A 26,869-nucleotide genomic window follows, 5' to 3' on the forward strand; every position below is an offset into this window, starting at 1 on the left:
GGGACAGAAAGTCTCTGTAATATTTTCAACCGGGCATCTGCTCAGAAAAGCACAGGAACCGTTTAAAGGTTTGGTTTGGTTGCAGCTTTCAGTGACCTCTCTCTTGGGTTTTTGGTGGCACACCTGGAAGTTGGCAACCATGTGCTTTTATATGCTGATCTGCTGATAGCTTCTGTGGCTTAGCAAGAGTCATCTGTCATTTGCCAATAACATATCTCAGCCTCCCGTAACTTGCCCCAGATTTTACCTAGTGTGACCATAGCAGTTAATCCTCAACTTACTTCTGTTTTCTCATTAATATTTTAAAAGTCATAATTGTTTGCCAATCAGATTATAGTTAAATTGACATGGGGGCATGAAAAGGCACCTCTGCTGTGGAAATGGCAAGTAGTGTTTTCAAGCTCCAGGCGGAGGCTGAAGAGCTTCTGGAATTATAACTGATCTCCAACTGAGAGCCAGAGCAGTGTGGTGGTTAAGAGCAGCAGGCTCTAATCTGGAGAACTGGGTTTGATTCCCCCTCCTCTTCCACCTGAAGCCTGCTGGGTGCCCTTGAGCCAGTCACAGCTCTCTGAGCACTCTCAGTTGCACCTGCCTCACAAGGTGCCTGACACAGGGAGACAAGGGGAAGACAGTAGACTCCTTAGGGTGGAGAAAAGCAGGGTGTGAAAAGTAACTCTCCTCCTCCTCCTCCTTCTCAAGAGCAGTTCTCTCAGAGCTCTCTCATCCCAGCCAACTTCAAAGGGTGTCTGTTGTGGTGAGAGGAAGGGGAGGAGATTGCAAACCACTCTGAGAATCTGAGTGAAGGGTGGGGTATAAATCCTCCTCCTCCTTCTTGTTCTGGTTCTTCCTCCTCCTCCATAGATTGCTTATTTATTAAGAACATAAGAGAAGCCATGTTAGATCAGGCCAATGGCCCATCAAGTCCAACACTCTGTGTCACACAGTGGCAAAAAATGTTATATATACACACACACACTGTGGCTAATAGCCACTGATGGACCTCTGCTCCATATTTATATTTATTATTTATCTAAGACATTTATTCCACTTCTCTTGGAGAAAATGGTGGTTTCAGGAGGTGGACTCTGTGGCCTTATGCACCACCAAGCTCCCTCCCATTCCTCAACCTCACCCTCCCACTCTCCACCCTCAAATCTCCAGGTATTTCTGAACTCAGAGCTGGCAGCCTTTGCAGCAAGAGAGACATGAATATTAAAAAGAACAAAGAAGGTTGCCAGGTCTCCTCCATGTGGGGCTTGGAGATCTTCCAGAATTACAACTGGTCTCCAGAGAACAAAGATCAGTTTCTCTGAAGAAAATGGCTACTTTGGAAGGTGGACTCTATGGCATTATACCCCAATAAGGTCGAGACTTTTGGGTTCCATCATCTTGCCTTCAGAGGTGTCCGCAGATCGTCCTCCTGCAGGGCCTCTGATTCTGGCTGTTGAAGGGGTGTCACCAAAGTGGCGCCCCCATAGAAAAGCCCTGGAAAGGTTTTTCTTCAGCATGGGACTTTTGCAGGGAGCCAGGGGTACAATGGTGGCTGCCCCTGTGCTTCTCGCATGTCCCCAGGCTCTGCAGCCATGAAAGCTGGCGCACCAGCAGAAAAAGATAAATGCCCAATTGCTTTCTTTCTTTCACTTTTCCCAGTACACCTTTGATGTAGCGTCTTTCTACTCCTAATGTGGCAATTCTACTTGGCAAGTAAGAGACTTTTCAATACCGCTGGCTAATGGGTCGCCTTACATAACAACGAGAGGCTAGCTCAAAGGAAGAGAGAAATGGGGCCTCGAAAAGTCTATGCGCAATCTTAAGTATTGGTAACTATTTAAATTGGATTGAATACAAATACTAAAATCGACCCGGATTATAATTGGACATATGCTAAAGAGACTATTATTAGGCTGCAATATGATCTGAACACAAAGGAGATATATTTTAGAGAGATCTGTCTCTGTTGCCTGACTGTATTTGAAATTATAACATTTGAAATCTCAGCTGAAGTTGTCGTGGAATGTGGATTTAACAGGATCTTGAAGCTACTTTTCAACTTGGATTAAGAGACTGAGTTTGCTGTCAGAGAAAAATGGCACTGCCTAGCGAAATGTCTTATAAAAAAGATATCTTATGGAATATTAATTCTCTGAAACAGGAACTTGGCTCATTAATGCAGCTTATTAGAAAGCAAATGGGTTTTCTTATGCTGAAAGCTTCAAGGTTTTGGTACTGATATTCAAAGCCTTACATGGCCTGAGACCAACATACTTGAGGGACCGCCTCTCCTCATATACACCCCGGAGGTCATTGCAGTCTGCTACACAATACCTCCTGACCACCCCTGGCCCAAGGGACATCTGTCTTGCCTCAACCAGAGCCAGGGCTTTCTCGACTCTGGCCCCTGCCTGGTGGAATCAGCTCCCTATGGAGATCCAGGCCCTCCCTGTGTTACTATCATTTCATAGGGCCTGTAAGATGGAGCTGTTCCGCCGGGCTTTTGGTTGAGGCAGTGGGTGTTCTATTTCAGCAACTATTCCATCAGTTGGCCTCCCTTGTTGGGACATCATGCTTTACAGTCTTGTTGTGGTGCTGAATATTATTAACACCATCACTTCTTCTTGGGCCAAAAATTGCTGTATTTTTGTGAAATGTGCCCTTCCTGCCTTATCTTGTTCTATGGTTCTATTGTTTGGTTTTATTGTATTGTTTTAAATTTGAATTGTAGGGTTTTTATTGTTCAATTTATGTTGTGATCTGCCCTAAGACCATTATGGGAAAGGGCAGAATATAAACCTACTAAATAAAATAAAAATAAATAAATCCCATCCTCCTCAGATTCCATCCCTGTATCGCCAGGAATTTCTGAGCCAGAGTTGGCAACCCCAAGAACAAGGTCCATGCACTCTGCTGCCATCCCACCCTCACCCCTCTGCTGTGTAATCCCTCTGGACCCCCTGTGGCCCAGAAGCCCTTTCCCCTCTCTTCCCATCTAGCGGCCCAGCCCTGCTCCAAGGGGGGCATGCAGCAAGGAGAGGACAGGTAAAATACCCTTGGGAGGGGCACATGCTGAGGGGGGGGGGGCACATGTGGCAAGCCACAGCAAAAGTGGAGCTTCAGACCTGACTCTGAAGTTGCTCCTTTGAACCAGGTGAAAGTGGGACTTTAAAAAAAAACAAAAAAAAAAACCTGATTTAAAGGAGGACGGCCATGAGTCATGCTGAGAGTCAGCTGGCCTCCTGTGGATGTTCTTTTTAAATGTGGACCCTTTGGACTCTCCATGTGACGGGAAATCCCTGTTCCCTTTCAATTGGAATCCCTTTCAGTCTGAATTTTGGTGGTGTCCATCTAGGATTGTCAACCTCCAGGGGGGGCCTTGAGATGTCCTGGAATTACAGCGACAGAGGCCAGTTCTCCTGGAGAAAAAGGCTGCTTTGGAGACTGGACTGTTCAGCACTATGCCCTGCTGAGGTCCTTCCCCAAACCATACTGTAATGTACTCAGAGACGAGATGTGCTGAAGGCAACATGCTTTAATGGATGGTACATCACAGAACAGGGCAACGTGGGCCGGGACCCGCTTTATATACATTAGACCCGGAACAGCCTTCTAGCTGGCCAGTCCAATCCTGGCCAGTCAAACTTCCCGCCACTGATCTTGATAGGCGGAGTCTTTTCCCGCGCTGCGCAGGGTGACCAAGGGACTTCCCCTGGTCGCCATTGCTGCAAGCACAAGACACTACACATACCCTTCCCCAAAACCTCCAGGAACTCTCCAACCCAGCCCGGGCAACTGTATGTGACCCATCCCAATAATGGAGGACCTTCCCTGGACACAGAACTGCACTCATTTGCATATTAGGCCACACACCCCGATGCCAAGCCAGATGGAACTGCATTCCTGATCAAAAAACAAAAAAGGCCCTGGCTGCACTGATTAAACGCTTGGAAATTGCCAGGCTCACTCAGCCACCAGAATTTGACACGCATGTCCACAGCAGATATGAGTATAAAAACAACACCCTCCCAAAAGCTCTCAACCTGCCCAAACCTATATAAATAACTTGGAGGGCTCCATGTTTATTTCAATAAGAAATGCTTCCAATCACTACATCACCATTCCTGTCTATAACAGCAGTGGATTCCTGAAGAATCAAATTTCTCCCAGTGGACTGTTTTAAATAAATAAACAAACTGCTGCACTTCTTTAATTAAACCCAATTTTAATTAGCATGCCATACTGCCCCCCTGAGCCCTGGTTCAGCTAAAATGGGTTGTGACTAAGCCTCAACGCAAGCACTGGGGTTTGAAGTCAGCCACCATTTAATGCTCCCGCTGGTTTCATTGGGATTCACAGGCTGTGCATGTTTAGCCCAGTGGTGTTAGCTCTGCCAACTCCAGTTCAGGAAATTCCAGGATATTGGGGGTGGGGGTGGGGAGCCTGGGGAAGGCAGACTTTGGGATGGGAAAGGAGCTTGGCAGAGAGGTGGTGCCACAGAGTCTACTTGTCTCCAGGAGAGTTTGAGAATCAGCTCTAATTCTGGGAGATCTCCACACACCCCAAAAAAGAAACCTTGGGGTTGGCAACCCTAGATTGTGTTCAGTGTGACTTACTGAATAATTTTTGGATTGTGGCTAAAGAGTTGTCTCCTGTACGTCTTTGCCTGGAAGAAAACCATATGGATTTTAATGGGTCTTCCAAAGGAAGTTCAGAGTTGCAGATCAAACTAATGGGTTGTATCCTGTTATTCCCCTCTAAGGATAGAGAGCCCACCACCTCCCGAGGAAGCCCTTTCCACTGAGCAACCTCTCTAACTCTCAGGAAATTCTTCAGCCTGCAGTCTGCTTTGGATTTCAGCCAAGCCTTTACAGCTTTAGCCTTCAGTCTGAAGCTTTAAGCTTCAACGTGCTTTGAGCTTCACCTTAGCCTTACACATTTCCGTTTTTGTTTCACACTTGCTTCCTCAGAAGTAAAAAGCATTCCAACAGAAAGAACAGCTTTAGACAGATCAGAGAATTGCCACATTCAGCAAAGCTCCAGAACCCGTCTCAAATGCAGACTGAAAGCTGAAGCTGTAAAGCCTAGGCTGAAATCCAAAGCAGACTGCAGGCTGAAGAGGAAAACATCCCGCTGGCAGCTGCACAGGCTGACAGCTGTGCAAACAGTCTAAGGACCTCTGACTTACAATGCGATCTGCGAAGCTTCCATTTAAAGGAATCTTAATTGGACTGTGTCTTATTAAAACAGTGCATATTTGCTATTTTATATCTCCTTATGTTATACTGTCTATGATTCAATGAGAGTTTTGATGGTATAAATTATATAGTTCTTTAATAAGACTTTGGTACTAGCACTTGAGAGTTTTACATATTAGGTTTAATAATATTATCGTAATACATTTATATTAATTTTGATTGTTTGTAGTTGAGTTATTTTCAGGGGTCATTTTGTAGAAAAATAGATGGTGGAGCTCATCCAGGGATGGGTATGCAGCTGCACCTACTACTCAATGGACAAGGAGGGAGGAGGAGGGGACCATCAGAAAGGTTCAGGAGCTGTGCTCCTGTGAGCTCCTGCTGAATTCAAGACCTAGTTATTTCCATGGAATTTTTCTTCATATGTTTTCCCATCTGTAGGCTGGCAGTCCTATTGGCAACAAGTCTGTGTTCAGTTTTGGGCACCACATTTTAAGAAGGATATAGACAAGCTGGAACGGGTCCAGAGAAGGGTGACAAATATGGTGAGTGGTTTGGAGACCAAGTCCAATTAGGAAAGGTTGCAGGAGCTGGGCATGTTTAGCCTGGAGAGGAGGCGACTGAGAGGTGATAGGATCACTATCTTCAAGTACTTGAAAGGCTCTCACATAGAGGATGGTGTGGAATTGTTTTCTGTGGTCCTAGAAGGCATGACTAGAACCAACGGGTTGAAATTAAATAAAATGAGTTTCCGGCTCAACATTAGGAAGAACTTCCTGACCATTAGAGCAGTTCCTCAGTGGAACAGACTTCCTTGGGAGGTAGTGGGCTCTTCTTCCTTGGAAGTTTTTAAACAGAGGCTAGATGGCCATCTGACAGCAATGAAGATCCTGTGAATTTAGGGGGAGGTATTTGTCCCTTGGACTGCAAGAAGATCAAATCAGTCAGTCCTAAGGGAAATCAACCCTGACTGTTCACTGGAAGGTCAGATGCTGAAGCTGAAGCTCAAATACTTTGGCCACCAAATGAGAAGGGAGCACTCCCTGGAGAAGATCCTGATGCTAGGAAAGACAGAAGGCAAAAGAAGAAGGGGACAGCAAAAGATGAGATGGCTGGACAGTGTTACTGATGTAACAAACATGAATTTGAGCAGACCTCAGAGGATGGTGGATGACAGGAGGGCCTGGCGTGACTTTGTGCATGGGGTCGCAAAGAGTCGGACTCGACTGTATGACTGAATAACAACAATTTGTGAATTTCCTGCATTATGCAGGGGGGTGGACTAGATGACCCTGGAGGTACCTTATAGAATCATAGAGTTGGAAGGGACCTCCAGGTCTTCTAGTCCAACCCCCTGCACAATGCAGGAAACTCACAAACACCTCTCCTTAAATTCACAGAATCTTTATTGCTGTCAGATGGCCATCTAACCTCTGTTTAAAAACCTTCCAACTCTATGATTCTATGATTCTCACAGAGAATCAAGGTGGATTACCAAACATGAAAAGCAAAGTCTTTCTAAATGTCAAGGCCTCAAAAAAACTTTCCAGGAGGATTAGAATTAAGGAAAGCAGCAAAATGCCTTTGCGTTTGTGGGAAGCTGCTGATTAAGGAGAACAAAACAAATGGAGAGGAACAGAGAACCTAACAGTGATGTCTATTTGAGAATTAATTAAATAATACTTACGCTTATTTTTGTGCCATCATTGTCCAAATCTCTCTCTGGTAAGAGTTCTACCTGTTGGTGAACAGACAGCAGGTTTTTTTACAAACACAAAGCAAGACATGTCCAATATCAGGGCCCAGCCCCACTCCCTTCATCCCTTTTCTAATGTCAGGGTTGCTAGCCTCCAGGTGGCAGCTGGAGATCTCCTGGAATTGCAACTGATCTCCAGGCTCCAGAGATCAGTTCTTCTGGAGAAAATGGCTGCTTTGGAGGGTGAACTCTAACACATTATAACCTCCTGAAGTCCCTCCCCTCCCCAACGTGCCCTTCCTAGGCTCCAACCCCCAAATCCCAGGTAATTCCCCAATTTGTAGCTGGGAACCCTGTCTGATGCCTAATTGCAACTGCCTCATGGCCTCAAAACATCTGTCCCACCCAGATGTTTTCCTGTACTCCAAGTCTATGGCAATGGTCTCTGTTGGACCTAGGCTATACCTTCTTAGGTCCTGACTGAAGCTGAGTTCAATGGTATATCTAGGTGGAGTAAGAGGAGGCCAAGCCAGGTTAAAGATGTGAATAGGACTGCCAGCTCTGGGTTGGGAAACTCCAGATAATTTGGAGATAGAGCCTGGGGAGGGACCTCCATGGGGTACCTTGCCATAGAAGAATTCAAAGCAGCCATTTTCTCCATTGGAACTGATCTTAGTTTTTGGATACCAGTTGTAACAGCAGGAGATCTCCAGGCTCCACGTGGAGGTTGGTAACCCTAGGTATGAAGGAGCCTGAATTGTACTATGGTTTGCAAAAATAAAAGTATCAAATTATTGCATCTGGCCTGTAGCTGAGAAGCCCTGGCTGCATTGAATGAGTACAAATCCCCTGGGCCACATGGTATGCATCCAAGAGTACTCAAAGAGCTTCACAGAGACTTTGCAGAGTCTTTTGTCCTTCATCTTCCAGACCTCTTGAAGGACAGGAGACATGCCACAAGACTGGAGAAGGGCAGATGTTATCCCATTTTTTTAAAAAAAGGATGAGGGATGGGGGGGAGGGACGGTGGCTCAGTGGTAGAGCATCTGCTTGGGAAGCAGAAGGTCCCAGGTTCAATCCCTGGCATCTCCAAAAAAGGGTCCAGGCAAAATAGGTGTGAAAAAACCTCAGCTTGAGACCCTGGAGAGCCACTGCCAGTCTGAGAAGACAATACTGACTTTGATGGACCAAGAGTCTGATTCAGTATAAGGCAGCTTCATATGTTCATGTTCATATGACCCAGGAAACTACAGGACAGTCATTTTAACCTCTGTCCCAGGAGAGTTACTGAAGCAGATTTTAAAGGGATAAATTGTTGAGCATCTAAAGGACAACTTTGGATTTGTCCCCACTAGGACCTGCCAGAACAACCTTTGAGTGAGTGACAAGCTTACTGGATCGAGGGAATGCTGTTGATGTTGTTTACCTGGAGTTCAGTAAAGCTTTTGACAAGGTTCCCCAAGATTTTCTGATGGGTAAACTAGAGGACTGTGGACTGGACTCTAGGATAGTTAGGTGGATAGGGAACTGGTTGGAGAACCACACTCAAAGAGTAATTGCCAGTGGCATTTAATCTGAATGGAGGGAGGTGTCCAGTGGGGTGCCTCAGGGCTCAGTTCTGGGCCTAGTACTTCTTAATATTTTTATCGGTGATCTGGATGAGGGTGTGGAGGGGCTACTCATTAAATCTGCAGATAGCATCAAATTGGGAGGCGCAGCAACACACAAGAAGACAGAAATAGAATTCAACAAGATCTGAACAAGCTGGAAAGGTGGGTGGATGTGAACAAGATGCAATTTAATAAGTGGGTAACAAAAATGAGCAACACACATTCTGGATGGAGGCTACACTTCTGGGTAGCAGTGTGCGTCTGTGTGTGTACAAGATCTTGGAGTACAGGTGGTCCATGTTAATATGAGTAGCCAGTGTGCTGCAATGACAAAAAAGGCTAATGAGATCTTGGGGGGTATCAACAGAGGCATAACATCCAAATCCCAAGATGTCCTAGTCCTGCTGCACTCCACATTGGTCAGGCCGCACCTGGAGTCCTGTGTGTAGTTCTGGAGGCCTCACTTCAAGAAGGATGTGGACAGAATGAAGCTTGTGCGGAGGAAAGTGATGAAGATGATCAGAGGCAAGGAGACCAACCCCTAGGAGGAAAGGCTGAGGGCCCTGGGAATGTCCAGGCTGGAGAAGAGGAGGTTGAGGGGGGACAGGATTGCTCTCGTGAAGCCTTTGAAGGGCTGTCACTTAGAGGAGGGCAGGGAGCTGTTCCCGTAGGCAGCAGAGGAGAGGACATGCAATAATGGGTTTAAATTAAAGGTGGGAAGGTTTCTGACTGGATATCAGGAAAACCTTTTTACAATAAAAGCTGTTCAACAGTGGCATTAGCGACACAGGGAGGTGGTGAGTTCCCCCTCACTGGCATTCTTTAAGCAGGGGCTGGAAAAACACTTGTCAGGGATGCTCTAGGCTGATCCTGCATTCAGCAAGGGAAGGGGTAGGACTAGATGGCCTGTATGGCCACTTCCAACTTTATGGTTCTAAATCATTGAGAAAAACCTCCGACTGGAAGTCCTCCCTGTGTGAGAGCCCTGATTGCCACCCAGCCTGATCTCACAGGTCTTCTAAGACGCCTGGGATCGGCAGCAGGTGGTTCAAAACCCCCACGTTGGAGTCAACTTGGCTCGGCCATGCAAGGCCCTACTCCAGCCTGTGCCAGATTGTCTTATTTTCAATGTTCTCTCATGTTCACAAACAAACTGGGTTGTCAGCTGCTCACTTGGGGCAGATCTGCCATTCCCAAATCCCCTTGGCTGCCATCACTCCAGCAGCCAGCAGAGAAAAAATACACTAAAAAAAATGCCATCAGTCCAATTACATCATGTCACTTCTGGGAAAATGGAAGTGATGTCATACTGCTCCAGGAATCTCCAGAAACTCTAGAACCATAGAACAGTGATTCCTAGAATTCTGCGACATTGCTTCTGGGTTTCCCCTAGAAGTGATGTAACACATCAATTCTCCATTATTCCCTATGGGAATAAGTCTCCCTAGGGAATAATAGAGTTCCCAGCAGACATTTCCCTCCCCTCCCCCCACTTTCTGATGACCCCAATCCAGGGGATCCCCCGCCCCCACCTGGGGATTAAGCAACCAAAAAAGAGCAATGTGGATACTGGAGCAGGGAATAAAGGTTACCATGAGCCTCCACACAAACCAGCCTTGAAATTAATACACCTTAAATACCACTCATAGCGTTCAATAAATATGAAAATTATCAAAATTTCATTGAGTCAATCAAAAAATTATAGAAAGATATTAAGGAACAAGAGTCCACACCCACAGTCTCCTAAAAACAAATTAATGTCTGAGTAGTATGAATCACGGGGTGTAGACAGGGATTCAAATGGTAGAGTCTTCAAACACAAAGCGCTGCTCCTCACGTATTTCAATTGTACTTCAAAACGTCTTCCACGGAGAACCACGCTCCATGAATATTATCCTCTGTGCAGCCAGGCACAGGAGATGAACGCGACGTGGCAGTACTCAGTCCACGTTTCGCTGATGCTTCTACGAGCTTTCTAGAAGAAATGTCAATCCAATTTCAATGCTATCACTTACAACACAGTCCGCTATGTTGTAAGCGATAGCATTGAAATTAGATTAACATTTCTTCTAGAAAGCTCGTAGAAGCATCAGCGAAACGTGGACTGAGTACTGCCACATCGCATTCATCTCCTGTGCCTGGCTGTACAGAGGATAAAATTCATGGAGCGTGGTTCTCCGTGGAAGACGTTTTGAAGTACAATTGGAATACGTGAGGAGCAGCGCTTCGTGTTTGAAGACTCTACCATTTGAATCCCTGTCTACATCCCGTGATTCATACTACTCGGACATTAATTTGCTTTTAGGAGACTGTGGGTGTGGACTCTTGTTCCTTAATATCTTTCTATAATTTTTTGATTGACTCAATGAAATTTTGATAGTTTACATATTTACTGAGTGCTATGAGTGGTATTTAAGGTGTATGTAAGGTTGAGGCTGGTTTGTGTGCAAGTTTGTGGTAACCTTTATTCCCTGCCCCACCTGGGGATTGGCAACCCTAGCCTGCCCCCTCCCCTGCCCACACGAGGAGGCTCGGAGTCACCCCTACCCACTTTGGCAGGAACTGGGCTGATTCTAAGTTATTTGAAGAGCAGGCTGGAGAAGGAGTTTTGCCCCCTTCCTCACTTCTGGAAGTGAGGGAGGAAGAAGCCTCCTTCAGCGCACTATTCAAATAACTCTGCCAAAGCAGTAGAGTCGAGCCTCATTCTCCCCCCGCCCCCCCGTGTGATCAGAGGGGTGCTGCAACGAGGCTCGGGCAGCTTCCACAGGGCCCGGACTGATTCTAAGTTATTTGAATAGCACACTGAAGGAGGCTTCCCCCCCCACCTCACTTCCAGAAGTGAGGGAGGGGGCGATACTCTTCCTCCAGCCTGCTCTTCAAACAACTTTGAATCAGCCCGGGCGCTGCCGAAGCAGGTAGGGCTGACTCCAAGCCTCCTCTGTTGGTGTGGGTGGGGGAGGGGAGGCAGAACACAATGCAGGGGAGGGGGCGGGCTGTGGCGGTGGTGGGGAGCAGAGCCTCGTTGTGTGTTGTTCCCGTGCTACACCGAATGCAGGTACATCCTGCCTATACAGGTGCACATCTAGCCATAACAAGCAGCCAGTGTGCATCCTTCACTATTGACACCAGGAATCAGTCAGTTGTACATGTGTTGACTGCACCATGAGAATTATTCCACACACAAGTAAAAAACAATCTGGTGTGTGCTGTGCATGGACTGTGAGTGTATTCTCTGTAACTTGTGAACAGGGCTCCTGTGAGGTAGCTTAGACTGAGTGAGGTCTTACTGCAGAGGTCCCCAACGTGGCACCTGTGGGTGCCATGGTACCTGCTGACACCTTTCCTGGTTCCTGCCCAGTGTTTTTAGGAAGTGGGTGGGGTTTTTGGCTGCTGGAGATCTGATTAGCTGTTAGAGATCTGATCGGCAATGCAGATTTTTGGAAAGGGTTGCTTTGGCCATCAGCCAGCACTACAACACTAGGATCTCCACTGAATGACTGAAAGTAAGCTGGGTGTATGCAGGAAAAAATTTCTGAACAATATGTTCATTTTTAAATTTTTAAACAGAGCTTCTACCTGAAATACTGGAGAGTTACTGTGAGACTTCTGCATAACTCCCTGACATTTGCGTTTGGCTCTGTCTCCCATGGCAGCCATGTTGTAGTTGTGCCCACCACCCTGTGTCGGAAATCCAAAGGTGCCTGGAGGCTCAAAAAGTCAGGGACCCCTATCCTAATGGTTAATATGGCCCTGAAAAGGAGGGATGATTTGGGAAACTAAGTCAATGGCTATTGAAGGGGCTTCATATGTGCTAAGGACTTTCACATTCCAGGAGAATCACTGTGCTACTAATTAGGATGGCATGAAGCTGTCTCCCTCCTTGTCACCAAATGTGGCAATGTCCCCTTGCTTTTGGGGTCTTTGACATGTCCATGGAGCATTGACCCCCCCCCCCCCCGCCCAATGACTATTTGATTATCAGAGTCAGTACATCTCTGAGTATCAGATGCTAGAAACACACAGCAGGGGTGTGCTTCCTGGGACCCTGGTTCAGTGGCAGAGCATTTACTTGGCATGCAGAAGGTTCCAGGTTCAATCCCCAGCATCTTCAGTGAAAGGTGATGTGACTGATCCCAGTCTGAGAACTTGGAAAGCAGCTGCCAGTTTGAGCAGAAAATACTGACTTTGATGGTCTGATTCAGTATGGTGCAGCCTCTTGTGGTCATGTGAAACAGGATGCTGGACTACCTAGACCCTTGCTCTGATCCAAGAGAGATATTTATGATTTAGCCTTGACTGCAAGAGAGGAGAGCTGACATTAATTTGTCCCCAAACTTTGTTCTTTAGAGAATTTTGAGAGTCCCTTGGACTGCAAGAAGATCAAATCAGTCAGTCCTAAGGGAAATCAACCCAGACTGTTCACTGGAAGGTCAGAGGCTGAAGCTGAAGCTCAAATACTTTGGTCACCAAATGAGAAGGGAGCACTCCCTGGAGAAGATCCTGATGCTGGGAAAGACAAAAGGCAAAAGAAGAAGGGGATGGCAAAAGATGAGATGGCTGGGCAGCATTTCTGATGTAATTTGAGCAGACTTCAGAGGATGGTAGAAGACAGAAGGGCCTGGCGTTACTTTGTCAATGGGGTCGCAAAGAGTTAGACTCGACTGTGCGACTGAGCAACAACAACAAAACTTTGTTCTCCAGCCTCTTTTATGAAGTTGAATAGGAAAAGTTATTTGAACATAGAGAATACGTGATAATTCTCATTGCTCTTTGACAGCCAGAATCTGTTTCAGGAGGAAGCAGCCATGGAGTCCAGGAAGCTGCCCTGAAAGAGCAGTCAGTATTTGAGGCCACATGGCAGGGAGTGGCTGTCACAGGGAGTCATCGTTGAAAACTAATTCCACTCAACACTAATTCCACTCAACCAGTCCAGAGTTGGCCACATCAATTTTTTAAAAATTCAAATTCCAAAGACAAACCTAAGAATGAGGAGACACTCCACTCCAATAAACGTTTCCGATAGTGCCGAGGTAGTGGGAAGTGCTGTCAAGTTGTAGATGACGAACGGTCACCCAGTGGGGCTTCTGGGGCAAGAGACAAGCAGAGGGAGCCACCATTGCCTGCCTCTGCCTAGCAACCCTGGACTTCCACCCAGCTACTGACCCTGCTTAGCGCTGGAGATCTGGAGAGGTCCGGTTAGCCTGATCCAGGGATAAATTCAGCCCAGAAGAATTTCGTAAATCAAAACAGCAAAATTTGTCAAATTGTAGGGGATTTAAAAGACAACATAATATAATTTCAGACCGGGGGGGGGGGGCGGGGAAGGGCTTCCCCACTTCTTCAGTCTTTCTTGGTTTCCTAAAAGCTCCCCGTCCTCTATGGCAGGCTCTCCTAGTTGAGTTCCAGATTTTGCAAGGCAAGTGCAGTTGCATAACAGAAAAGAAAATGCTCATACTTGAGACAGTTAAAAGCACCGGGAGGACCAAGAAGAAGCCCAGCCCCTTTCCTAGCAGCAGTTTCCTCTTTGAATGACTCTTTACTGTACATAAGAGGGCAGATGTACACAAGGGTGGAGATACAGGCCCTACCAGATTTGCTACCTTTCTGTAGGGCCTGTAAGATGGAGCAGTTCCGCTAGGCGTTTGGTTGAGGTAAGCGGGCATCCTTTTCCTTATGGCCTATACCATCAGCTATTCTTTCCCACAGTGGCCTATTTATTCAGGCCACTGATTATACTCCAACTTGCACTACAGATTCACCCGTCTTTGTTATACAGAACTGTGTTGTATTGTTGTTTTAATGGTGATTTATTGGTTTTATTGTATGTACTGGTTTTATCTGGAGACCTGTCCAGGAAAGGGAGGACTAGAAATCAACCTAAATAAATACATAAATAAGTATGTGCATATGTGTACATGAAAGATAGGACAGATGTGGGGGACCAGGATGATAACCTGAACATGTAGTTATGTGAGGCCATTTTGAGAAGGTCCAAGTCCCTCACATATTAGCTGTTGTCATATGGACAATCTGAATAACACACTGGGGGAAAAGCGAACAGTTTCAGGTTCCTTTTAACCCCTGCTGTGTGGGAGGCTGAGAAGTTGAGATAATTTTTGATACAGAGAGAATAGATGACCAGTTTGAAATTGGGATTGTATCCAGATTTACCACAGACTCTGAGTGGAGAGGGGCAATATGATGGATTTTAGCGGGTTGGATCCTACCCCTCCCATACCCTTCCTCTGAGCCAAGTTTGAAGTCTTTCTCTGACTTTCTCCAACAGAGCAGTTGTTCCTCTGAGGGAAGAGCCATTTCAGGTGGAGGAAGTCTACCACGGGGATGGTTGGATCCACCCTGCTGTGTCACAGAGCCATTCCAGATTGGACCACAAATCAGTGTGGGTCCAGCCAAATTCAAAACTGGTCCACATTGGCCCCGTTGTGCATTCCTGGGGAGAACAGGGCTCCCCTTCCTCCTTCCCCTTGCCTGGAGAGGAAAAGAGAGGATGGGGGAGGATCCAGTCCCTACAGGAAAACAGCAGGGACTGAGGGTCAAACTAAACCTTACGGTGTTTAAAGGTTTTTCTGGGAGCAGCAAAACTGGGGGAACAACCCCCCCCCCCCAGCAGTTCTCATGCAGACCATTCTGCCCTGTGGTGCCCTTCCAGTCCTCTTTGGGCTCCCTCTCTCTCTTTCAGGAAGCCATCCATCACCACAGCTCCTGTCTGGCTCTGGGGATAACTGAAACATTCAGTTTAGCTCTTTGTAACTTGATATTTGGGTATAGTGGAGACATAACCATCACCAATCAGTGGGGGGGGGGGGGAATCCCTCTCTGAACCAAATCAGTTTTCTAGACATCCTGGAAATTAATTTGGCTATTGGACATAGAACATAATTTTGTTTGTTTAGCTGCTTGGACATTTGCCAGATGTGAACAAGTAAAACCTTGGATGTACCATCCAAGGGAGAACGAGCTGCAAGCACAGAACGGTGAATTTTTGGAGGACTAATTCCTGTGTGAGGACATCACAAACCAAGGAATTCTTTCTTAGGGAAGATTTGCATGCTCATTGTGCCACCTATGGGCAGGAAAAAGCACTCTTCCCTGCTAGAGCTATCAAATGAACTGCTTGGCTTGGAGGGGAAGTTGATTGGCTGAAATGCAGTATTATTTAATGCCTGTCAGTGCAGCCAGCCTTCCAAAACTGGGGCATCGCACAAAACAAGAGAGCAGGTTCCCACGCCTTTTGCTACCAGAGCATGGAATTCCGCAACAGTCTGAATACCTCAAAGGGATTCTTAGCACAGGAACTCATCTGTGTTGGAGATAAGAATTTTAGAGATAATCAATGGATTGTTCAGCTGTGGTTTGGAAAGAAAAAAACAATGGAACTAGAAATCAATGATATTCTTTTTTTAAAGTAGGAATAACTAAGGTGGAGTTCATACAACTGAGGCAAGGGAGTCCGGTCTGGTTCTTATTGTTTGGTTTGGGAAGCAAAACTAGATAGTTTGTTGTCGGGTTGAAGGAGCAAAATGAATTAGTTTGTTTGTGAACCTGCAAGAATGCAGGAACAAGATCCCCTGAAGGAGAAAAATTACAGCAAGCAGTTTTCTTAATGGAAAGACAAAATGAGATCCTGGTCTCTGGAGGGTCTGCACATTTTAAAGTGACAAATGTAACACAATTTAATCCATTGTGGGAAACATCTGCTTTAGGAAGTATTTCCTAAATAAGGCACGCATGAGCCAAACGTGCGTACTTCTCAAGCTGTGACACATCAGAGGAGAGATTGGTCCCAGCCCCTCATGGTGTCTCTTCCTCAGGGTGTTGATGCTGCAGTCCTCATCAAGAGAAAGTCAGGACTTTGCTTGATCCCCTGAGCCTCACTTCTGGCATGAACACCTGAAGCTGCCTGACACTGAAGTAGACCATCAGTCCCTCCAAGTCAGGATTGTCTATTCAGACTGGCAGCGGCTCTCCAGGGTCTCAGGCAGAAAAGGGTCTCTCACATCACCTCATCCTTTTAACTGGAGCTGTGGGGGTTAAACCTGGACCTTCTACATACCAAGAAGATGCTCTGCCACTGAGCCATGACCATGCCCCCGCCCATGCTTCACGGTGGTTGGCAGTGCTGGACTGGCCAGGGGGTCAGCTTGCCTGATGGCAAGTGGGCCCCTGATGAAGTGGCCCCCCTTAAACTTTAGACAATATGTTAAAAATGTTAATGACCTTTTAGTAGCTTGAAAGTATAATAGATGTTCCCAGGGCTTTTTTTGAGCAAGAACACACAGGAACACAGTTCTGGCTGGCTTGCTGTCCAGTGGTGTGGCCTAATATACATATGAGTTACTGCTGGGCTTTTTCTACAAAAAGAGCCCTGGACATTCCAATATTATTACTATAATGCAACTAAAATTTATGTTGTATTTAGGGTTGCCAGCCTCCGGTATCTACTGTATACTGCCAATAATATGTACAACATATATATATATAAAGGTAAAAGGTAGTCCCCTGCGCCAGCACCAGTCATTTCTGACTCTGTGGTAACGTTGCTTTCATAACATTTTCATGGCAGACTTTTTGCGGGGTGGTTTGCCATTGCCTTCCCCAGTCATCTACACTTCCCCCCCCCCCCCCCCCCCAGTAAGCTAGGTACTCATTTTACCAACCTCGGAAGGATGGAAGGCTGAGTCAACCTCAAGTTGGCTACTTGAACCCAGCTTCCTCCAGGATCGAACTCAGGTCATGAGCAGAGAGCTCAGACTGCAGTACTGCAGCTTTAACACTCTGTGCCATGGGGCTCTGCATGTATGTATGTGTGTGTGTGTATATATACACACACACATACACACACACACACACACTTATTTTACAAAAGTTTTAATTGTACCTTTTTTCCACATATGTATTTTTGAAAATTTTATTTATCTTATAAAAATTAAATGATAGCCTTATACCTGTGGGTAGACCCCTATGTCTCCTGGCAACCAATGTTTTTAGGCCCAGTCCGCCACTGGTGGTTGGTTTTCATAGGATTTTTAGGGGCAGCAAGCTGGTACCTGAGTGCCTGTCACCTCAGCTCCAGGTTCTTGGTCCTCAGCTGTTCGTAGAAACCACCACTGGATTTCCAGATACACAGAGGTAGAGCCACTCTGGAATGCACAAGACATCTCCACATTTTGCCCCTCAGTCGCTGTGACATTTCGAGGGAACTCAGTAAATTTGGCTGCAAGAGAAAAGCAAATCTTAATGGGATTCCTGCCCCCATCCCCCCACACCTTTCTTTCCCCCTTATGTTCCTCCCCCACCCTTATTTTCTCTTTCTTTCTTTGCAATTTCATGTACATTTACTTGGAAGTAGATTCCATTCTAGAAACAGCCATGGAGTCTATTCTACTCAATAGGTTCTCCTTATAAATAAAGATGTGCAGTATCAGTGAGGTGTTTCCTGAGCTCATTAATATAAAGTCCATATCACCATGGGCTCAGGAAACACCTCACTGATACTGTACATCTTTATCTATAAGGGAAACCTACTGACTAGAATGGAATCTACTTTATATAAAGAATGTGCTTACAGAATTGTTGCCACCTGTCAATAAATATCTCTCCAGCCTTCCTCTTCCTCATTTTTATCTTTTCATCCATGTACATTTTTGCTGTGCATTCTCTTTCCTCCCACCACAATTTCTTCCTCCTCAGTCTTTCTCAAACATGTATATATTGTCCAGGAAGCCGCTCAAGCCTGGCTAATGGACCCTCCCCTCATCTGCCCCCATTTCCTTTGGGTTTGCAAAGTTACAGCCAATTAAACCTAAAATAGTCCCTAGACATTGTAGCAGGCTGGCTTAAGGATTTAGGGGTAAACCATTTGGGAATTCAGACTCAGAGATTTATAGCATTTCAAAGGTGAGGTTATAGCTTATGGATTATTAAATGCAATGCAGCTAACTGGAATATGCTTTTTGGGAAGATCACTCATCTACAGAGTGTGCTCCAGTTATTGTTGTCATGATGCACACTTCCCACTAAATCCTGTCCTGTTGCTTATTTTTTTTTTCCTTGCAGCATCAAGCCAAAGATAAGTTGCAGTTTTGGTCTAAGTGATTCACCAGCTAAGAACAGCTTGCATCTTTAGTTGGATCCTGGCACATCAGTATGGGTACCCCATCCAAACATGCAACACAGAATGGCACCTGACAGCATATTTCAGAACCCAGAGGGCTGTCTTAATACAAGCCATAATTGCCACAGCTTTCTGTATGCACCGTCCACTGGTACAGGGAACTTAATAGAAGGAGCACCACCCAGTCCGACTGTGAAAAGTCCTTAGTGAAAAGACAAATATAAACAATCTCTTCTTCAGCCACAACAACTTGTCAGAGTGGCTGGAAAAGACAGGGAGATGCGCAGCCAGTTTATCCACTTCCTTCTTATGGGCTGATGCAGGGAATACTGAAGCAGCTGGATATGAATGTTTTATTCAAGGTACTAGATCAAAACCTGGAACTTGTATCTGAGAACAAATCTGAGATCAGCCTGGCCTTTTTAAGCAGTTAAATTACAAAATGGGCATGAGAAAATAGGGTTTTGACAAAATCGTTCCAACAAAGGGAGCTTTGATTCTAGAAAGCTCATATCCCCCAAATCTTGTTGGTCTAAGATGCTCCTGGGCTCACCTGGGTTTTTGAAGATACCCCCCTCCCGTTTCCGTTTTGTGAAGTCTCTCCCACACCCTACATTCCCGGTTTAACTGGTGACATGTATTCGCCCTATCCCCCCCCCCAAAAAAAAAGGAGGGGGGGGGGAGAAATCATATTTCTGAATTCTGGGTCTGCTTCTTCTACGCACCAGCTGGCTGCATGCAGCCCAAAACCACGGAGCGCTATCTCGATGCGGCTTTCCGCGAGTAGCCCCGATAGGATCTCTCCGTGGTGCTGAAATGATGACTGCAGCCCTCCGACTCTCCAACCGCTGGGTGGATTCTGCAGCGCGGGCGCTACTTGGAATGCAAGAGGCGCCCTCGACGGGGTGGCGGGGGCGGGCGTGGTGGGGGCGGGGGGTGGGGGAACCTGTCTTGGAGAATAACAGAACGGCCAGACGACAAGCAAGGCTGGAGATTATGGGGAAATGAGGTTGAAACTAAGGCGGGCGGGGGGGGGGGATGACGAGGTTCTCCAAAAGGCTCCAATATTGAAAGGAGGCAAGCAAAATTCACCTCCGTGTCTCTGTGGCTGACCGAACCCTGAAAAAGGAGCGTTGAGCGTGACAGACGACAGTCCAAATCTACATAAGCCTGCCATTCTTTTTAAAAAAGAAATTATTCTTATGCACAAAGAACATCGCCTCTCCCTAGCCAGAGATGCGGTCTTCATGTTTACAAACCCGAGTCCAGTCGATTCGCCTTCACTTCAAGGGAACTTCTCTCTGTTTTTCGGGGTGGCGGGGGAGCTTTCCGTTCCACATAACTGCCCCTATCGCGCCCCTTCTCCATAGCACCCCCATGCGCGCACACCCTCAAATCTGGCCAAAAGGTGCGCGGGGGGGGGAGCGCGGGGGGGGGGTCTTACCTTGAGAAGAAAGTCCTTGCTGGATGTATAACACCGACAACACAAGGAATCCAACAGAAGCCCAAAAGATCCCCATCATTCCAGAGCGAGACGGGTGGGAAAGTCACATCAGGGGAATACCGCGCGGGGGGGGGGGGGAGAGGGACGACAGAAAACCCCCCAAAAACAACCCCACAGGTTCCCGCAAAGCAAAGACGGGCAGCGATAGTCAGCAAGCGCTCGAGCAGCGGAACCCCAGCTGCGCCAGTGCGAGCATTTCCCTGGCAAGGCTGTGTGGGACGCGGTCCTCTTCTGATGGGGGGCAGAGAGGGGGGGAGGGGCAAGCCCCGTCAATGGCTGGCAAGAGGAGTCTTCTGGGGAGCTCTTCGCCGCCGCTACCTGGCAATTCCGTCAACTCCCGCGGCTCAGGACTGCGTGAGAAGCGCCCTCCCCGAGCATCCAGCCCGCTAAGCGGGGGGGGGGGGGAGGAGAGAGCGGTTCTGCTGGGCTCGCAACACTCCGGCTCTCCAACCCCCCGCCCTTCCCCGCTCTGCTCTCCCCCGGAACCGCGGCGCCGCTGGACGCCTCAACGCCGCCGCGGTCCCCGCCCGCTGTCCATGGTGCTGAAGTGCCGGCTGGGGAGGACTGCGGGCGGCGGCAATTCTGAGCTCTGCTGAGCGCCGCCGGGGAGAGGTGAAGTCTTCTGCCTCCCAGGCCAGGCGGAGAGGTCGCGGCGGCGGCGGCTGCAGGGACGGCTGGGGCTTTCCTTCTCTCCTCCGCCCTCCTGCTCCCTCATCCACACGCGCTCCCGCAAGCCAGAGTCCCTCGCTGTGACCCGCGCTGCTCCCCCTCCCCCCCCCGTCGAGTTCTCCACTGTGTTAAGCCGTCGGAATCTCCAAAATCCCGTGTGTATATTTGAGGCAGGCTTTCCCCCTAGCTCTCCCCCACCTCGCTCAGCTGCTTAAGATCACCCATCCTTGAACTCCAGAGGCGTCCGAAGTTACTACCGCAAGATTTTACATAGAATCATAGAGTTGGAAGGGACCTCCAGGGTCATCCAGTCGAACCCCCTGCACAATGCAGGAAACTCACAAATGCCTCCCCCTAAATTCACAGGATCTGCATTGCTGTCAGATGGCCATCCAGCCTCTGTTTAAAAGCCTCCAAGGAAGGAGAGCCCACCACCTCCTGAGGAAGCCTGTTCCACCGAGGAATCGCTCTAACGGTCAGGAAGTTCTTCCTAATTTTGAGCCAGAAACTCTTTTGATTTAATTTCAACCCGTTGGTTCTTGTTCTACCTTCAGGGGCCACAGAAAACAATTCCACCCCCTCCTCTCTAGGACAGCCCTTCAAGTACTTGAAGATGGTGATCCTGTCACCTCTCAGCCACCTCCTCTCCAGGTTTAGGTCTGAATGTGGGTGAGAATCCCCTTGCTCCGCAGAGCGTGATTTCAGCCCCAGAACCTGTTTTCAGCACCAAGGCTTCATAGGGGAACTGGAAATAGCCCACAGATCAGAGCATGTTCCAGCATCTTCCTCCACCATTCAACAACTCTAGACAGCTCGACACATCTAAATGCTCTTCCAGGCAGCCTTCAATGCTCGGATCTTTTCAGAAATTCTCATCAGTAGAGACATTCCTGGGGAGGGAGGAGTTGCTATACTTTAATTCTGCTTATTATGAGGGAGAGATGAATGGTTACCATGTAAAACAGTTAACACTGTGCATGAGATTACTTATTGGGGGGGGGGGCAGATGGGGTGATGAGACCACATTTTTAAAAGAACGGCACTTTGAAACTCCTAATTAACATTTTGGTTGGTTAGTAACAAGGTATTATGAAATAACGGAATCCTGCACCAGCTCTCCTGATTCCTGACAGGGGCAGGAAGCAAACTGCCTCAGCCCACAAACAGAGAGCAGCTCTCTCCTCCTATTCTCTGGGGAAACAACAGCAAAAGCAACCAAGTCAGGATGGTGTGTCTCCTCCACCCTCACACTGTCTGCATGAGTGAGACTCTGACAGTGGCACTCTGTTCAGTCTCCCTTTCCTCTGAATCAGAGAATGAATTGGGTAGATACATAAATGCATAAATAAATCTTCAGGGTGCTGGATTAGATGGACTGAATCAGAAGGGCCCCTCTTACACCACTGGAGGAGGAAAGTGCCATCAGGTCATAGTCAACTCACAGTGCCATCAGGTCATAGTCAACCCTGAAAGGTTTTTGAAACAAGAAACAAACAGAGGTGGTTTGCCATTGCCTGCCTCTGTAGAGTGACCCTGGACCTCCTTCCAACTAAAAACCAGGGCTGATCCTGCTTAGCTTCTGGCCACCTGACTAGATCAGGCTAGCCTGGGCTGTCCAGGTCTGGGTCTTATACTATTAAGTTAGTTAAAATCTCAACTCTGTCATGAACACATTAAGAATCCTTAGGTAAGCCACACTAAGCTCCAGCTCTGTCTACAATGTGAAATACTCTTGACTGTGAGCATGGGGTACATCACAATATATGTTTGCTGTATCTTTTCTCATTAGATTGAGAAGGATGGGGGAAATTGCAAAAAATATAAGCTGATGCAGGTACCTTTGGTGCAAGACGGTTCAGTTCTCTGGTTATGGTGGGAGATTTCATTGAGAGGGACTGTGGCTCAGTGCCAGAGCATCTACTTGGCACGCAGAAGGTCCTAGGTTCAATCCCCAGCATCTCCAGTTAGAGGGATCAGGTAGACAGTGATGTGAAAGACCTTGACCAGAGATACTAGAGAGCCACTGCCAGTCTGAGTAAATAAAGCTGTTCTGGTCTTTGACCGAAATAAATATTGATTGAGTAAACAAAGCTGAACTTGATGGACCAAAGCTTTGATGCTGAATGAAACAACTTCAAGTGTATGAGCTACTGGGGAAGGTCTGTGGATCAGTGGTCGTGTCTTTGCTTGCAGGGGATCCCATGTTCAGTTGCTGACATCTCCAGTGAAAAAGATCAGGTGCTGTTAAAGATTGCTTATCTGAGACCCTGAAAAGGTGCTGATAGTCAGAGATGACAATATTGAACCCCAGAGAGCACTGAGGTCAGCAGGGAAGGACCTGCTGACTATTCCCGGGTCGAAGGAAGCAAAACTGCAGAGTACCTGTACCCGGGCTTTCTCCGTCATAGCTCCACACCTATGGAACCAGCTCCTGGAAGAAGTGCGGGCCCTGCGGGACTTTGACTGGTTCCGCAGGGCCTGCAAGACCATCCTCTTTGATGAAGCTTTCACCGACTAAAAACAAAACAAAACTGAGAGACGGCTTAAATGATTCTTGTTATCTGCTGGAATAGCACCAAGATGTTAATTTTATTGTTTTATTGTTTTTAGAATTTTAATTAATTATTAGCTACTGTTTAAATCAGGGGTCCTCAACCTTTTTAAATAGGGGGCCAGTTCACTGTCCCTCAGACTGTTGGAGGGCCGGACTATAGTAAAAACAAAAACTATGAACAAATTCCTATGCATGCTGCGTATATCTTATTTTGAAGTGAAGAAACAAAACGGGAACAAATACAATATTTAAAATGAAGTAAAGTTAAATCAACAAACTTGCCAGTATTTCAATGGGAGTCACTTTGGAGAAGTCACTGTCTGTCAGCCAAGGGCTGGGGGAGGGGGAGGCGAGCTCCAGGCACGCCGCTTACTTTGACGGATGGGCACCGCCGATGCCACCAAAAGTCTGGAACACAGGCCAAGGTTTTTTCCCCCCCCAGGTGTTGTTCTCCTACACCTGTGCGTGCTTCCAGCCAGGCTGGGGGCAGCCACAATAGAGGTATCCCTGTCTGCATGCCTGATTTCTCAACAACTCTTCACCACACACAACTATATCCCCCCACCCCGCAGAGCTTCCTCAGTGGCCCTTCCATGTGGCGCCACTCGTGCTCCGAAGGGGGCAGTGCTTGAGCACGCCCCCCTCCCACTTCGCCCGGGTGTGCGCCCGAGACGCTTGCCTCCCTGCGCACCCCCAGCCCCAGACTCCGCACAACTTCTCCCAAAGTGAGGGAAAGAGAGCCGAGGCAGAACCCCTCCCCCTTTCCAGGTCAGTGCGGACGCGCCTGCTCGCGTCTCTCTCTCTGGAGCCTCTGACCTTGGACTGCTCCGCTTGCGCCGACCGCCACCTAACGCTGCGGGTCCGAAACAATACAGGGGCACGTGCGGCAGCTTCCTTCCTCCCTCTCTCCTTCCCTCGGCATCTGCAACTTCACTTCGCCCGTCAGCGCATGCCCTGCCCGCCTCCCTCACCCTCCTCCTCGCCCCAACGGCTCCTGCCTCATGCGAGCCCCTCCGCTCACCTCGCCTGCTGCTGCCGCCGCCTCTCTCCCGGCGCAGTTTCGTGCCCAGCTCTCGCGGCTCCCCAGAGGGGTAAGGAATGAGCATCCGCAAGGTTAAAAATAAAAGTTTGATTCAAGTTCCTGGGACTTGCCAGAGCAGGAGGGAGGCGCTGCCAAATCCAGGGGAGGGACCTGGCGGGCCGCATAAACGTCCTCAGCGGGCCGCATCTGTCCCGCGGGCCGTAGGTTGAGGACCCCTGGTTTAAATCATTGTATAATCTGTTGTATCGACTATGTTGTTAGCTGCCCTGAGCCTGCCTCGGCGGGAAGGGCGGGATATAAATAAAATGTATTATTATTATTATTATTATTATTATTGTCCTTGATGAACCAACCCCCTGATCCAGTCAGAGGCAGCTCCATGTGTTCACATATCTATTCAAATGTAGTGTAGCTGTCCTAAAAAAAAAGTGATTCTTGTCCCAGTTCGGGAAGTTGGGGCTGCTTCACAAGGGGCCACCCTGAGATATGGTGTGTCAAAAGTCACTGATGTGCCAAGTTGAAATGTATTTGGTCTACAATTGTCTATCTAAATATTTTCTTACTTCGGTCCATAGGACATTTTATACTTTGGAACTTATGCGTCTCTTGTGTATTTATTAAAGTGCCTGAGCTGGATGGCCCCAGCTAGCCTGATCTCACCTGATCTCAGAAGCCAAGCCGGGTCAGCCCTGCATGTATTATTGGACTCGGATGCGAGAGCAGCAAGGAATGCCAGGCTCGCCACAAAGGCAGGCTTTGGCGAGCCACCTCTATATGTCTCTTGCCTTGAAAATCCACGGGGTTGCCACATCAGCAGCGACTTGATGGCACTTTTCGCCACTGCATTTATTAAAACAGAATGACTTTCTTAGGATCACATATGTTCTTGTGATGGATTGCATCTCTCCCTCATTCTTTGTGGGGATTTAACAGCAGCACAAAGTCTCAGGGACTTACCTGGCCCAAAGAATAAAGGGCCACTTCTTCTGTGCTGCGCTGCTTGGTTCAGCAGACTGGGGCAAACCCATCTGAAGGCATTCTTCTTCTCACAGGGAGTCACCCTCTTGCTCAGCAGCAGACTCATGCAGGCATTGTCTCTGCTTCCTCAGCCCATCCTATGCACAAGAATCGATCTACCAAACAGTGCGGCCAAGCCACTATTCCCCCAGTTTCTTACCTACCAGTCTCACTGCTCACAGTTCTGTGAAGCTGCTTCTTAGGGATGGACATGAACCAGGAAAATGTGGTTCAATCTATGGTTCGTGGCAGGCCTAGTCCATGAACCATCATGGACTTTTTGACACCAGACAAATCAGTTCAGCTCACGATGTGGTAGAATGCCCCACATCTGTGAGACATCAAACTCATGGGATCTCTGGATGGCTCTCCTCTGCCTGCCCTACAAGTCTGATGGCCATTGGATTTAGGAGTCTGAGTTACAGGGTTGCAGCCCCCCAAATAAGGTGTCCCCAGAAATGTGCTTTCTGGGGGAAATGATAGCTATGGGATCAGGGGTGTGTAGAATGGATCCTGTGCAAAACCCCAGCAGCAGAGAGGAATTCCCAGTCATGAGGGAATGTGTTTGCTTTTAAGAAGTTCCCTGCCTCTCTCTGTAACTGTGAACAGACGAGAGAAAAGAGGCTGCAGAGCTGAGCTGAGCATATATATAGAAGATAGATAGATAGATAGATAGATAGATAGATAGATAGATAGATAGATAGATAGATAGATAGATAGATAGATAGATAGCACTGCCACAGGAGGTGGTGGCAGCCACAAGCATAGCCACCTTCAAGAGAGGTTTAGATAAAATATGGAGCACAGGTCCATCAGTGGCTATTAGCCACAGTGTGTGTGTATATATAAATTTTTTTGCCACTGTGTGACACAGAGTGTTGGACTTGATGGGCCGTTGGCCTGATCCAGCATGGCTTCTCTTATGTTCTTATGTTCTGAACCCATAGAGCACAATGGGAACTCTTGTTATTGGCAGCCAGCAGTGCCTGTTAAGCTTAGGAGAGCTCCTATTAGTGTTTCCAGTGTTGGAGAATCCCACTCCCTCTGTTGTCTTGGAGTTTTGTAAACAGTTTAATTGAGCAGAGGCAGTCTGGAAGATGTATCCATTCACAAACCACCATGAACAGCATCAATTCCATGAATATCATTTCATAAACAATGAACTGCCCAAGATTCACGATGAACTTTACTTCATGAGCCAGTTCATGCCCATCCCTACTGCTTTTGCTTCATCATCCAATCCCTGGGCATGGCAGCAGCTGAGTGGTTTATTCTGTATGCAAAGCCTGTACTGAGCTATGGCCCTTCCTTGACCTTAAGCTTCAAGCATTACTCTTTGGATAGTGGCTTTTTGCCTCCTCGGTGATAGAGTTAGATGTTCATGACAACTTTGTATTCAATTAACTGTTTCTAGAGTGCAAAGAGAAGCAAGTGTTGCCAAAGTATGAGGCAT

General features: G+C 47.4%; 1 protein-coding gene across 2 annotated transcripts in view; it reads right to left on the reverse strand.

Annotated features, from left to right (window-relative positions):
* The window catches only part of VSTM2A (V-set and transmembrane domain containing 2A), a 43,373-nt gene extending 23,171 nt beyond the window's left edge, over positions 1-20,202 (reverse strand). For both annotated transcript variants that reach the window (XM_060247841.1, XM_060247842.1), the window contains exons 1-3: positions 20,075-20,202; positions 17,564-17,730; positions 6,877-6,927 (exon numbers count right to left, since the gene is read on the reverse strand). In XM_060247841.1, coding sequence (XP_060103824.1) covers positions 6,877-6,927; positions 17,564-17,730; positions 20,075-20,153 — 297 coding nt within the window. In that variant the 5' untranslated portion in view covers positions 20,154-20,202. The remainder of the gene's footprint in view (positions 1-6,876; positions 6,928-17,563; positions 17,731-20,074) is intronic.
* Positions 20,203-26,869: the final 6,667 nt, after the last annotated feature.

This window comes from Heteronotia binoei, chromosome 10 (assembly GCF_032191835.1).
Source record: "Heteronotia binoei isolate CCM8104 ecotype False Entrance Well chromosome 10, APGP_CSIRO_Hbin_v1, whole genome shotgun sequence".
NCBI lineage: Eukaryota > Metazoa > Chordata > Lepidosauria > Squamata > Gekkonidae > Heteronotia > Heteronotia binoei.